The sequence below is a fragment of the Myzus persicae genome, unplaced genomic scaffold (genome assembly GCF_001856785.1).
Source record: "Myzus persicae strain clone G006 unplaced genomic scaffold, MPER_G0061.0, whole genome shotgun sequence".
NCBI lineage: Eukaryota > Metazoa > Arthropoda > Insecta > Hemiptera > Aphididae > Myzus > Myzus persicae.
The window spans coordinates 426,782-442,233 of record NW_019101002.1 but is presented as its reverse complement, the minus strand read 5'-3'; the positions used below and the strand labels follow the sequence as shown (position 1 = coordinate 442,233).

The 15,452-nt window shown below is 34.9% G+C and overlaps 1 protein-coding gene across 3 annotated transcripts; it reads right to left on the bottom strand.

Moving 5' to 3' along the window:
• On the bottom strand, positions 1-14,393 carry LOC111027211 (protein yellow-like). 3 transcript variants are annotated; one of them, XM_022305474.1, is made up of 4 exons: positions 14,273-14,392; positions 8,865-9,147; positions 8,799-8,807; positions 3,773-4,881 (listed from the first exon to the last, which is right to left on the bottom strand). In XM_022305474.1, the coding sequence occupies exons 2-4, from the start codon at positions 9,139-9,141 to the stop codon at positions 3,917-3,919; spliced, it is 1,251 nt and encodes a 416-aa protein (XP_022161166.1). In that variant the 5' UTR covers positions 9,142-9,147; positions 14,273-14,392; the 3' UTR covers positions 3,773-3,916. The 3 variants fall into 3 exon arrangements, with proteins under 3 accessions (XP_022161165.1, XP_022161166.1, XP_022161167.1); XM_022305473.1 differs by lacking the exons at positions 3,773-4,881; positions 8,799-8,807 and adding an exon at positions 1-1,383 and having other exon boundaries at positions 14,273-14,393; XM_022305475.1 differs by lacking the exon at positions 8,799-8,807.
• Positions 14,394-15,452: the final 1,059 nt, after the last annotated feature.

Below are 15,452 nucleotides of genomic sequence, written 5' to 3'. Positions count from 1 at the left end.
AATTAAATTACTGCGTTTAATAATTGTTTTCCACTTATAAATTACATTATTAAATATAACATTTACATAAAACTAAAAAATATATTTCGTTCACAGTTGTTGTAAACCATACAAAGAATATTCAAACATGCTCTAATCAGTATAAAATTATAAAAATAATAACACAAAATCGACCATTATTAGTCCTAATTGTATTTAAAACATTATTTCGCGTTGCAATATAAATAATAATAAATAAAATATACATTAAATACCGTTGCATGTTCACACACAACATTACAATATCACGAACTCCTTAATCGAAATCCTTCATCCTGTGAGACGGCGTGTTCCATCCACTTCCGCTGGTGGAGGTGGAGATGGGCCGCGGTCGAGAGGGATTATTAGGACCGGAAGGCGGCCGAGTCAAGGTCCGCGGTGATTCGCAAACCGTTCCGCGAATGGCGTCAGAGACGGTCGCTCTGAGCACGCGGTAATTGACGTCTTCCGGGTCAAAGTTAAGAACCTGGAACCGGAAGCGGGGCATCCTGTCGCTGAGCACCCACAGGTTGGAGTCTAAATCTACCTTGATGTCGCCCGGGAACTCAAGCGTTTCAGAGTCCTGTGCCAACACGGCCGAGGTCTCGGGGGACAGGTGGTCGTGCTGCTTCGGGTTCCAGCAGCCGATAGCGTCCTGGTTGACGAGCGAGTAGAAAACTGTGCCGGTCACCTCGTCCGCGGTCATGGGGCCGGCCTGCATTCCAGCGACGCGGTGGCCGAGATGCCGGTACTCTTCGAACGTATTCGTGCCGCTTGTGTTCGACTGCAGGACACTCGTGTCCACCGAGAACATCCTGGTGCTGGACATTGACTGGAAGTAGAGCGTCCGGTAACCGTTTCGATGACGTTCGGACAAACCCAGGCCGAACAGACCGTCCGGCCACTCAACCCGAACACCGCCGATGTGGAACACGGTGGCCAGAGGGTCGAAGTAGAAGTAATGGTGCTCGATCCGCCTGACCGTATTCTGATAGTAGTCGTACACCAAAAGGCCACCGCCAATGTCCGGAATGTAGGCGAATGCACGGTTGCACGAACTCGAGTCCGTGTCCGCCAACACGCCCGGGAACCACGTGTTGCCGTCCAGGCGCAACAAGTTTTGGGTGATGACGAACTGCCGGACGACCTGGTCAGTGTTCAGGTCGAAGATGAACAGCTGAGGTTGGCCGAGCTTCGTACCGTTCGAGATTCCCATGTCGATCGCCCATAAGCGATCACACTTGTCCACACTTATCCGGTACGTGTTGATGAGATGGTCGGTGGTCGGTTGACCGGTGGCCGGCAGCCGGTTCATCTTGTAGTTTGGATATGGCACCAGCCGAGGTGAACGGTTATGATTTGGACCTGCAAAATTCAAAATTGTTGATAAGATATATGAAAACAATTTGAGATTGATAGGTACGTATATAGGCACGATAATGTGCATATAGATCATTTTCAACCCCCCCTCTACTTTAACATTGGATTCCGGATTAGAGGCTGCAAACAGTTACGAACTATTGGTACCAACAAGTTTTGTACAATTATCACAACATGATAGTGCCGTGGTGGGGTCAACTTCATGCACGTTAAAAATTAAACGAACTGATTTGTATACAACTTCAGGCTGACAGTGATATTGACATGGCCCCGCTTTTTCAGTTATTATTAATCGTTTTATCAAGTCATGTAAAATTGTATATGCTCGTGTTGTCAGAGATTTTTGACTCCCCCCCCCCCCTAAGTCAAATTTGTTTACTTAAGAGTTACGATTCGAGTTATAAGGACATGACTGTATACTTTGTTTTTGACAACGCGTCTTAAAATTAGACACTTCTTCTGGAAACGCTTTCTCATAAAAAAAAACCGAAACGAAAACTTAAGCATCAGCAATTATTATTTTCAATAAAAATTGAAACTTTGACTGGTATATTAGTTCAATATAATTATTTTATTCGAACCTCTATGTTTACAATATATTATAGCATAATAATGATAACTATATACTCCATTTTAACAATGTTTTAGTTATACATAATATTATTAACTAATTATTATAACTGGATAACGATGGACACACAAACCATACAAACAAACAGGCTACAGGCACACTTATATAATATTATTTTTGAAATAGAAACTTGAAAATAGCTGTTAAAAAAATGTAGCACTATAATTTGTTAACGCGCGGCCATATATTATTAGACATATAATTAGTATGTATAACATAAATCAATTGAAAATGTCAACAATTAAGAGGAAACGGAATCTTCAACTTCCACTCAAACACAATATAATATAGTATTCATAGTATTATTTTAAAATTTCATTAGTAGTTTTCAATAACTCGTTTCAAGTCCAAAACACACCAATAGTACTTACTATTATAAGCATAGGTATTAAAACTTATAACTACGTTTTCAGTAACGCGAGACACTCATCATAATATTTCATAATGAATTAATAAAATAATAATTTTAAAAAAGTGCATAATGCATTTGTCTCGCTTCGCACACCTCAGCGCAATACCGCAGTTCATAATTATATCATAAAATAGTGATGGTTATTAATTAGAAACAAATAACAAACTTTCTCGTTCTAAAAGTTAAAGTATAAAACTATAAAATAATTGTTTCGACGTTTACTGCGTATTTACTATATTATTTAAATTAATACATAACTTGAGGCAATTTTTGAAGCCCTTAATACTTAGTACTTTTACAACTATAAGAGGTATTTGGAAAAGACAACTTCATATTAAAACATCGAAAATAAATCGAAATACTAGGAAAACCCATCCTACAGATCTAATAGTGTTGATGACGTCCATATTATACAAGTAATAAATGTATTTTTACTAATATTGTAACATAATTTATTTTGTGTTTTCAATTATTACATTAATATTATTTTGTTACTATTTTTTTTCTGGTTATCGTACTCTGGCGGCCAACTTGATGACGGCGGAAATTTCGATTTTGTTTTCGTACTACGAACTATTGAGTATTAATAATTGTTATTACTTCTTACAATTCATAATTTATTTGTTAAGTATAGTTTATAGTAAATAAACTACTACTGTTTTTTTTAAACTATGATCAAATTGTGTAGAAAATTAAAAGGTATAAAACGAAAACAGTTATAAGTAGACACAAATTAGTTAAATAAAGAAGACTTTGAAAATTGTTAGCAATGTAGTTTATTATTCGAGTAATTACACTGCAGTTAATATTTTTGGTTTTTTTTTTTACAACACGGCAATTTGTTCACCTATGTAAGGACATAGACCGAAGTTCCCATGTGGTTTTTATTCCAACAACCGAAATGCGAAGTTTTAAATTTTTTATCCATAACATTTCAAGTATTCAGTTACATAATATTATACTCTGAAGTATTCATCAAAGCACTGCATGGAACCACGTCATTTTAACAAAATAAAAATAAAAATACAGCTTCCTAGGTAATTATAGTACATAACCGGTTAAAAATAACGTATAATTTCCTTCAAAACAATTAAATTTGTCCGTGAAAACAAAATTTGCCAAATATGCTTCAGTTACAACAACAGGTAGGTTAGTACGCATTCGATAGAATAATATTTTAATAACGATTTTTAAATGGGTAAAAAAACAACACAAACTGTTCAAAAATATTTTTATTGAAAAAAAAATGAACATACAAACAATAATACTGTAATGCGTCTATTTCAATAAAATATAAAATAATACATATTAAAAAAAAATCATGTACTCAATTATTGTTATACGTAATATATATACATGTATCATATATAGGTAGTGTAAAATAAGTACTGGATTTCGTGAGGTATGAGGAACCAGCGATTTAGATGATTGGTAGGTAGTAAAACGGCGTGCGCCATAATCACTTGTTGCATCTTCTATTTGATGTCGCAAACGGTGCCCCTGATTACGTCCACGACGGGGGCGTTAAAGATCCGATAATTGGTTTCGTTGAGGTCTAGTCCCTTGTACAAGTACAGCGGTAGCTTGTCGGAGAGCACCCACAGCGTTCCGGTCTTGTCCACCTTAAGATCGTTGGGGAACTCGAGCGTCTGGCTGTCGGACGCCACCAGGTGGTTGGTGTCGGCGGAGTACTCGTCCGCGTTCCGGAACGAGTTCCAGCAGCCCACGCCGTCCTTGTTAATCTGTGTGTAGAACAGAGCTCCGGTGCCCTCGTCCAGCGACGACCCGCTGGCCTGGGTGTTCGGGCCCCTGGAGCCCAGCACCTTGTACTCGTAGTAGCTGTCCGACGCGATGCTGGCGTTCTGGACGATGTGGGTGGACACGCAAAACTCCCGGGTGCTGGACAGTGGATGGAAGTACAGCGTCCTGTACCCGTCCTCCTTGACCGGAGACAGGGCTACGCCGAATATACCGTCGGTCCACTGGAAGTTGTGGCCGCCCACGTGGAAGTTGCCGGACAGCGGGTCGAAGTGGAAGAAGTGGTGCTTCACCCTCCACGACGTGTTGGACGCGAAGCTGTACACGACCAGCCCGTACCCACCCAAGTCTGGCACGTACGCGAACGCGTCGTCACAAGTGTCTTTGGTCGTGTCCGCGATGATGTTGGCGAAGAACGAGTCGGGCTTCATGTCTTCGTCTCTGAACGTGTACTGCCTGATCAGCGTGTCCGTGTTCAGGTCGAACACCATGAGCTTGGGCGTCTGCACCAGGTTGGCCTCGCCCCACACGTCGTTCAGACCGGTGTCGACCAGCCACAATCGGTCACACACGTCGACGTTGATACGGAACACGGACACAATTCGATCGGAACCGTTGTGCGCCAAACGATTCTGTTCATAGTTCGGGTACGGTATCAGATTGGGCGATCTGTTTTCTGGTTCTGAAAATAAACGGAAAACTGTTAATACGATTTGTTCGTGTGCAACGTGAAATATAATCATATTATGGTTTTTATTATATAGCATCAATTGCGTGGTTATTGTCCGGTTTTACTGTGGGGGGGAGGTTATGGTTAGTTCGGAACACATATACGTGTAGCAAAGATTTTCCACTGAGCTTCTGGGTGGTCACCCATCCGGGAACTAGCGATACCGGTCGGTGCTGGCACTCAGAACGCGTCTGTGACTGAAGCCGAACACCGTGCCACACTAACCCACTCCATATCATATAACGGTTTGCGACTGTGATAACGTGGATTTCTAATAAGGATCAGTAAGTGTATTACGTGGGCACGATTTTCACACGTAAATTTAAGCCCACGTGCGAAAAAGAAAATTAACATTTCAATAAAGGTAAAATATTGTACATGCATAGTAATTATAATGAGTGCAAGTCTGTGAAATAATAAATACACAAACGCGAAAGAAATTATTTCGTATGTAATTAAAATTTTAACATTTTCACCGAATAATAAATATTGCAATATTTTATTCGGTCGTATGGAGGAGATTAAACTATTAATCGAAATTAAATTTTAATTAAAATATGCTTTGATAAAATACAACACTTGAGAGCAATTATTATTTTATATACCTAAAATGCTATAAAATATTATAATATAATTTGAAATAATGTCCCACGGTTATAGTTCGTATTATACGTGTTATTCAATTCAAACGTTTAATGACAATTAGTTGTCTTGAACTAAACCATAACCGTTTAATTTTAAATCTGAAATCAATGTTTTTATTTTCCTTAACCACACCATATAAATAAATACCAAATTAAATATTTCAATATACTTACGTAGGCATATTAGTTTTTATCTTCTGTACATTCGAATTATCACCACCATGCATACTAAATTGTTATTCTGCATTTAAAATATACTGAAATTTAACGATTGACTCAAATCATGCAATAGCAAGTAAATCGTACGGCGTAGCGTGTCTTACAAAAGTATTATTTAAAATTATTACCAAAATCAATAACTACGGAAATTACTTCAAACTCATTACATCACAAAATGTAAGATAACAATTTTTGCCGCAGTGTAGACAGCAGTTTTTTTTATCAAAATCTGTTTCTCCCGTTTGCGTGAAAAATCAACTTCTATTAAAATGTATTCTTCCGTTTTCTCAATTTAATCGATTTTAACGTTAAAATATATTGTACCGCCACATGAATACATTTTAATATATTTATACCTCGGCCAAAACTAACTACACAATGGAAGCAAAGTCAAACATCTAACTACAAAAAATAATAATATAAAAACAACCAAAGTCGAAGCGTATGTGCCTTTTGTCAGCCACCTGGATAATTATTATTTGACGAGACACTAATGGATTAAAATTCTACCACCACACGGGTTACCTACTATCTATGGTTTATTATCCAATCGGCAACAATAATTATTGTTAAAACGGTTCGTTTTTAACAAGCCCACCCGCTTTTGACCTACTCTCCGACGGACTGTAGTTTGGATCAATTATTGTTATTACGATTTTGTTGCAAAAAAATATTTAAAAAACAGGATACGAGAGCGAGTTACGATGAGACGCGCGTGAGAATAAAAAATATAAAATAATATAATTCGACTGTATAGTCATTGGACGAATACGGGACACGGTGTTACGACACGATGATGTCGTTTTCACTTTTCATGAGAACACCGATACAATAATAATTATTATTTCTATTATTTATTATTATTATTATTATTATTATTGTCATACACACGATCATGTACGTGTGTCTGCAGAGTACAATGATTTTGTAACTCGCGTGTTGCCAAATATTTTTATCGGTTTGTACCTACTACGGGACAACGAATGTACAAACGGTTTTTGCTTTTTTTTCGCAGTTATTATAATATTTATCGCACTTTCGTAGGCACACGAAAACTCTGTAAGCGATGCTACTGTGCCTGATCTACCTAATCCCGTCCTGGCAATAGTCCTTCGACGTACGATAATTACACGATTTGTGGTTCATATTGTAACGGACATAACAGTTTATCGCTGCATAATCAGAGGTCCGTCCGGCGGCGCGTGAAATAATAAAAAAATCGTCGGACGAGCGCATAAAATGTTTTCGTCAGCTAGATAATATAATATAATATTATTACTCTTTAGTATTATCGCTGTTTTTATATTGAAGGTTCTATATGCGCAGTCCCGTTTCGCACTATAAGTCCCGAACCGTTTTCCGGACGTCCATTATAATATAGGTCAAGGTGTTCAAAAAGTTTGGAAACGGTCATTGGACTAATACAAACTAGATCTTAATGTCTGATAAACGATAACAATATATTTTGGTATAATATTAATGAGGTGATTAAAATATGTTTTATCTAATAAATGTACAATAGTGTTATCTGTTATTGCTATAATGATATGTATTTAATATGTATTTAACATTTTTTGAACAGCCTGTATATTATTATCGTGTATTGGTGTACACCGTTTGCAATGTTTACAATAATCGAATAACGTTTGCATTACCATAATTATTATTATTATTATTATTATTATTATTATTATTATTATTATTATTATATGAGAATCGGACGCAGTACTATAATATATTATTATGTTCGCGATTATTACCATGTCCATGACAAGAAGCTCAACTTTTGCCATAACATATAAACCACGCACCCTGTGCGCCTACAAATTCAGTCGTTCTCCCCCACCAATAGGGGGGAGGGGGTGCTGTTGGACATGGAGTTCAGGGGCTCGACTATTTTGGAGGTCCGTTGAAATGAATTTGTAATTTTTGAAATGTTGATAGGCATACTTATTTTATATTAAATAATACTTGTAGTATAGCCGTATAGAGTCCGCAAAATCAATTATTATAGGAGTCCAAAATTGGATATTGGGGACTTGAATACTATCATAATTTATTACATTATATTTTTATATTATACCTACACTATACATTTATATATAAGCGACGACATCAGAGTACCCTCTCATACACGGCGGATCGTTGAAAAAATATCGGGAAAGAAAAAGAAAGTATTCGAAAACAAAATTTTTTTCATTCAGTTCGAATCATTAGTGCGGTCATATTATTATTATTGTTACGTGAGTGAGTGCGAAACGTACGTGGACGCTTAAAACCGTACGGTTTATTTTAAAATCATATCGTCTGTTTTTATATTTTGTAGGTGCCTACTCGTATAACAACGTATCAAACCGGGCGATTACGTTATTTTATAATATGGTCGGAATTAATTTTTTTATTAGGACATACCTACTATATTACTTTATTTTTCTTATTATTATTATTATTTTATCGATCGGGTATCTCACCACCTGTTACCCATCATCATAATCATTACATCATTACCTGCACATATTTTAATATATTATATGCGTATTATATAATAAACCGCTTTCAGGCGACCGCCACCGAAGTTTAACATAATAATATTATATTCTAATAACGCGAATAAACAATAGTCATAGCCATATAGGCGCCTGTGTATTATTATTATTATACAAACAAATAAGTACATGCAATGCAGCACACACAGTGATGGACAATAGTAGGCTTATAAACAATAATAAAAAAAAAAGCGACGGAAAGTCTACGACGTTTCTCGGTTTCTGCGATGGACAGATAATAAATATTATGCGTGTGTCGTGTGGGTGGTGTGCATACGCGGACTGCGGCGTCACGGCCTAGGGTCATGTGGGTCAGGTGCTCGGCGGTGGTCATCGTATGCGATTACTCGATTACACCACGAAATATTAATATAATACCCACGCAGTCCTCTGACGCCGCGGTCAGCGCACTTGACGTTATCATATTATTAATTTATTACTATTTTCGTTGTACAGGTACCTACGACATCTGAAATATATTATTATAATCTATTATCGCGTGGGCATAGCGTAAAACAATAATTACCCGATCCGAGGGACACGTAGTTGAGCGTGGACGCCACTCCGGACTTCCACCTGGGCACGGTGATGAACAGCTTGTCCCGCCACACCTCCAGGCCCAGTGGCAAATTGTTCGCCTGCACGTACTCGCCACTGGCGATGGCCGCCTGCCTGGTCCTTTGGTCGGGGAACGCAAAGTCCATTTGCTTCCAGCTGTACACCTCCCGCAGGCGGTCATTTACCGACCACACGGCGCATGTGCAGCACCCCAAAATCAGTATCGCTAGCGCTATTCTCGCCATCTTTACCTGAGAACAGTATAATATTACCTATGTATAGTTATCCCATTATCATCTGTTGTGCAAATAAGATTCATTAATATTGAGTGAAAGTTATCGTTGTCCCTTAAAGTCAAAGGAAACCCGGACGACTATACAGCTAACAAAATAATACAATCCATTTCTATCGCGTGTAGAGATAATATACATTATATTATATTATCGATATTTTACAATATATCCCGGGATAAGTGACCAGCTGGTTAAAATAATTATGATAATATGCCCTGAGCTATGAAAAAACTTTTTAAAGGAGGAGGGTCTAGCTTTTTTATATTTTTTACTACCTAAATTAATTTTAAAAATCCGAAGTTTAGAAAAAATACATTTTGATTTTGACAAACATAATTTTTACGTTTCTGGTTTAATTGTGCATGTTAGTAATTGACACACTAAAATAGCTTTAAAATGTACACTATATTTTTGAACCCACTGATTATACAAATATATTTATTCTGTACAGAAGCCCAGAACATAATGATTAATTGTGTGACTCGCCGCATACTAATCTGAAAGTAACCTACTCAACTATAGGAGACACTATACTGTAAAATAAGAGTATAAGAGTAAAAGTCGGGGTATCGATTCAATTTCTGCGAATAACTATTAGATATAGCATAGGTACCTAATTTGGTTGTTTTGATAACTCCCTAGAACTAATCTGGAATATTGACCAGACATGGACTTCTGTGTTGTGTAGAAGCTTAACAACCTCAACCCTCCCCAATGCACTGATATAAGTTGAATGTTCATAAGTGTATTATAATTGAAAATGGCTCAGTAATTAGCGAACCATGAAATGGAAATATTACGTTTAAAAAATAAATAGGTAGGTATGCAAAATAAATTTGTAAGCGCGCCTTAGGTTTTATCATAACATATTTTGTTAGGTACCATTGTACCAATGTTAAAAACTTGATATTGCATTTATTTTTGAGTTTATCACTGCAATTCGCGCACACAAATATTTCCTTTATATAGAGATAGCCCGTCCCAAGTTTTTTTTTATTCCAGTCCGCGGTGTAAGTACAAATATCTTCGAAAAAAATGCACTTATAAAAAGGTTGCTATGGTAACGTTACTAACGTAGTTATATTAAACATCATCGGTTGCCACGGGCTACCTCGCGGAAGTCCGTAGTAGCTACGCTGCATGCACATATATCGGTACATGGCTTGTGGCCATTCATAGTGGTCATGGACTCAAAGCCGTGGGCAAGGGGGTTGTTGGATGTGCTTGTGGCACCCATTGAAATTTTGCGATTGAGGCCCTAAAGTTTAAGTTCCAGAGCCTAAGGCTCGTATATTTTAATTTATGCTACTATAGTAAAATGAATTTTTTTCTAAATTAGTGGTAAAAATAAATCGTATTTCGTGATAAAAAAAATTTAAAAATGTAAAAAATTTGAAATTCAGCAGTACGATAAATTCATGAAGGTATCCAAGAAAATTATAAAGGTAAATCTAAATGGCTAAATAGGTATACCAATTATAAACCACGATTTCAAGCGTCGTCGGGACGTGCACTCGAGACTGCCGCCGTTTTGTGACCCGAGGACAAGTCGGCAGTGAATATTTTCGAATGTGTTTATACAGTAATGGAAATAACAATAAAAAAACAATGATAGTAATATTATTATTATAATAGTCGTTTATTATTATCTACAGTACCTACATGCATAGTTACTGCAGAGAACGTCGACGCGGGTACAAGGTCTCGGCCGTTTCCCGTGTCCTGAGGCTGTTACTATAATAATATGTACACAATATTGTGTACGGCTTTCACATCGAGCTCACGTTTTCCGGCATCCGAACCGTTTTATTTAAAACAATGAGAGCCCGTCGAATCCGGATCGGTGGAAAAACTGAAATGCCGACGCAGAAGGTCGACAGGCGTCATGTCATCCGGGGCCGGCGTATAACATTGTAAAGTTTTTTTTATTTTTTGCGAAATTTCAATTGTTACGAAAACCTACTTTGGGTACGCGAATAATAATTTCGTGTACATTAATTGTATTATTACGATATTGTATAAATAATATTATAATAATATTCATGACCTGCGCAGTTCGAAGGTAATTATTTTTTTCAGGCACGGAACTATCAATACTCAGCCTATAGTCTACAGGGCGGGTGATGCATTGGGTAGACAGTATGGTAGGGAGGCGATAGGTCTGTATTAAAATGGCCGTTATTAATAATGTATATGTATATACGTCGTATAAGTATTTAAGCATTTTTTTTTTAATTTGATCACGCGGGGTGGATGTCAAAAATACTATAATATACCAGGCACCCACTTAAGATTTAATAGTTGGCACCGCCAACACTGTTCATCATAACATGATTATTATATTAAACACATCGACGACTGGAATCCGTTTTATTCAACACGTATTATTACATCAGAATAATAACACGAAATTGTGTCAACCACTAAGACCGTATTTTCTATTATTCCCTGCGATATAACATTATAATTTCGTACACTTAAACGTTATTCGCCTAATATATAATGCATAAATGCATAATATTATGCGCAACAGCCGATAATATCATGCGTTGCAGTCCGTGCAGCGGGAGAAATCAAGTCGAACGTCGTGTAGCGTGCTTAAACCCGACAAATATAACAGAATGTGACGTAGGTAGTGGTCAGATGGTTTTCTACGAAACGAAAATATTATATTTTTTTTTTACCCCGAGGCTTCCCCCTTATATATCTCAGCAAATCGACAGATATTTTCGATGGCCCCGGGCAAATGCCAAAACTAGTATTATTAATCGTTTCGTCTTTGTGTTCCTATATAATATATTATATATTATTACCTATGTTGTTTTTCTCTTGGTGAAATGTTTTTTTTTATTTTCATACCATTTTGGGTGCATGGGTAATAAACAGAAAACATGTAAAATTAGTTATTTAGGTAATTTAATTTTGATTTATATCAACACAACTTAATTTATTTGTATATTAGAAATTATAATAGGCACCAACTATTGTTTCTATCGTTTTTTTGTTTTATTTATTGAAATTTAAAACATTGCCTCTGCGTAAATAGTTGATCGATTGAGATTCACTTTTTAATTTAATCGCTAATCATCTAAAATCAATGATATTCTAACCCTGTACATTCCACCACAGAGAAGGACGGTGTTATACTTAACATTTTACAATTATATACAATAATTATGTAACGACAATTAAAATTATCTTGTATTTTACACAGATATATATATATTATTATTTCAGAAATCTTATGATTTTTCATTTAAAAACTTAAAATGGATTTAGTGTGTTTGGTTTAAATTAACTATAGCTATTTTAAGAAGACATTAAATGATTAAATGGTTTAAAATATTGTCAGACTTAAAATTTATCGTAGACGGATAGATGTTAATATAATTTTAGGAATAAAAATATGTACAAATATCTTCTTTTCGACCAAAGGACATTAACTTTATTATGAAAATCAGAAATTATATTATTACTATCGTATTTTATAATCAAGTCTTATGATGATTATCTAAAGTTAAATTTAAAAGTAAAAACAAACAACATTGTTTATCTTAAAATTAACGGTCCAGAGGATTCCCATCGGAATGAATAATGATATACACAACAGTATATAGATATTGTACAACACTGTCTAAATTGGTAGATACTAGGTCTAGGCACCTATATACATCAAAACTCGTTAAAGATCGTTGAAACGTCAAGGTCCCGATTATCATAATAATATAATATAGCTATTATTGATATTGAGAAATCTGCGCAGGATAATACCACCAATATGCTAAAATATTATGAAGGATTACATTAAATATTAATAAAAATACAATATACGTATAGTATCTATGTTTATTGACGTACCTATTATAACACGAAATAAATTACAATTATCGTATTACATAGGTACATAGTTTTATCTGTGTCAATTTTCAAAACACATATTTTAATATGTCATTACCGTAATAAGTATAATATAATACATTATATAAATGTTATGCTTGTGTGTATTATATAAATTAAAAATCGATTTTTAGTTTCTTAACATCTATACTGTCTAATTGTATTATAATATGTATGAATTAATATATGAATCGTGTGAATACCTAATGATATTGTTTTTCTGATGTTCGCTCACAAATATTTTCATTATTGGCATATTATACAAAAATTATATTATATATAGGTAGGCCAAAATAAACTATTATTATTCAATGATTAAAAGTCATATGACTTCTCGCGTTATGCTTAGTATTTATTAATAATACAAATATATTAATCGGAAAGTGTACAAGACAGGTTTTTAAAAGTTGTTTTAATCATGTGTTCGTTATTTCTGTTTTAACAAATATCCCAATTTCACTCCGAACTTCCTCCATATATCGAATAATATAACTATTTCAGGTATTTCTCGCATTTAGGTAGGCCTCTAGTGGAATTAAAATGAAATGTCAAAGTATATGTATTCGTTATGCAACTAAATTTTTAGTAAAAAAAACACATCCCAGGTATGATCCACTAAATAACTATACATTTATATAAGTTCATCTCTACTCTCATTTTGTCTTTTGTTTTTCTCTTAGGTTAGGTCTTTTTTGATTTCTCACAACAAAGTATTTACACAAAACAATACATCATGTATGTTTAATGATTTTTGTTCTAAGACTTGTAGCTAGTAGTAAATTATTTCAAAAAAACCTGATTCAAAAACAGTTACATTTTTTATCTAGATTATTGTAAAATTTCAAAAAAAAATTGAATTAAACTTTAACTGTTTTATACACAATAAAAATAATTTCCACTAATACAGACAATATTGTTCAATGGAATTAAGTAAATGCATAATTAAACAATAAAAATAATAAAAATATTAACTTTAGATACATACATATTACATACTATGTCTTTATTTTTAATGTAAAGTTTATGTTGCTCTTAATTTCATAAACAAAAATAAAATAGAATGTTAACCTAACGCTAACTAACATACCAAAATATTTTTGATGTTGTACACGACATGTAATTCCAACTATGATAAGCAAAATAATTCTAATAATAACAAATATGAAAAAAAATCATAAAAACTCACCAGTTAGTGCTGCTACGAATGGTACGAACAGATTAACTAAAGTCTATAAAGCAGACCGCAGAGTCGTCGACGAACAGACAACCATCGGCAGCAGTGGATGAGAAGGGGCAACCAGTTTCCACCTTCGAAGGCCTTGTGGACTAAGAGGTCCCCGCCCCAATAATTATATTATTATTAATAATAATTACTGTACTAACTGGTACCCAACTACATTCGATCATAATAGTTATATTGTTATAAGTATTGCCAAATTCAATGAACCTAAATGGGTAATTCTATATTGATTGATTAACAAGTACAACTATTATATTATTATTGTAGTTAGTTAAACCTATCAAATATATATTTAATCATCAATAATCATCGATGTATTACATAAACATTAATCATAATATCCAATAAACATTAAACAGTAGACATACAAGTGCGTGTATTTATACTAATACTCTGTAATGTCCATGTATCGTGAAGAATGTGTGTGATTTGGGACGGTATAAGTATGACATGTGTGGTTACAAATAAATTGTTTGTTATTGTGATTCGTGAGTTCTAAACCACATTAACGATACCAAACAAGACCTTGTTACGCCGGAAAATTATAATATAATATACTAACATAGTTTCCTATAAATTCAAAACTAAATAAGCCGTCAAGTAGGTGACCGCTCTACTGTACCTACCTACAGTTAATGTCGGGTGTATCTTGTCATTGAGTAGTTCACTGTAATGAAGTATTCGATTTGCATTCAATGATGAATCATTGTATATAATGAAAAACATTTCTGAGCGGAGGCGGTAGAATAGTTATTTTGGAATCCATGGTTACCGATTATCGTTCGTATTTTTACCCCCCCCCCCCCCCGATTATTTAAAAAAGTTCTGAGAAATTTGTATTAACACACTGAATCCGATTTGTTCCTTAAAACTACTGGAGTAAAAATCTGCACTTTACCTAAAGTGTAATAAAATTAAAAAGAGACAATTTTGAACGGCCTTTAAAATGCCAGTAGAATGAACTAATCATTATATGCATGTGTGATTGAAAAAAACTCGATTATAAGAAAAGGGCGTTAGTAGGTATGCGTGTGTTGAATATTTATTAAAAATATGAGCTACAACTTCTAGTTAAAAAAAAATAAACATTGAATATTCAAACTACCTGTCGATAAAATCTTATATA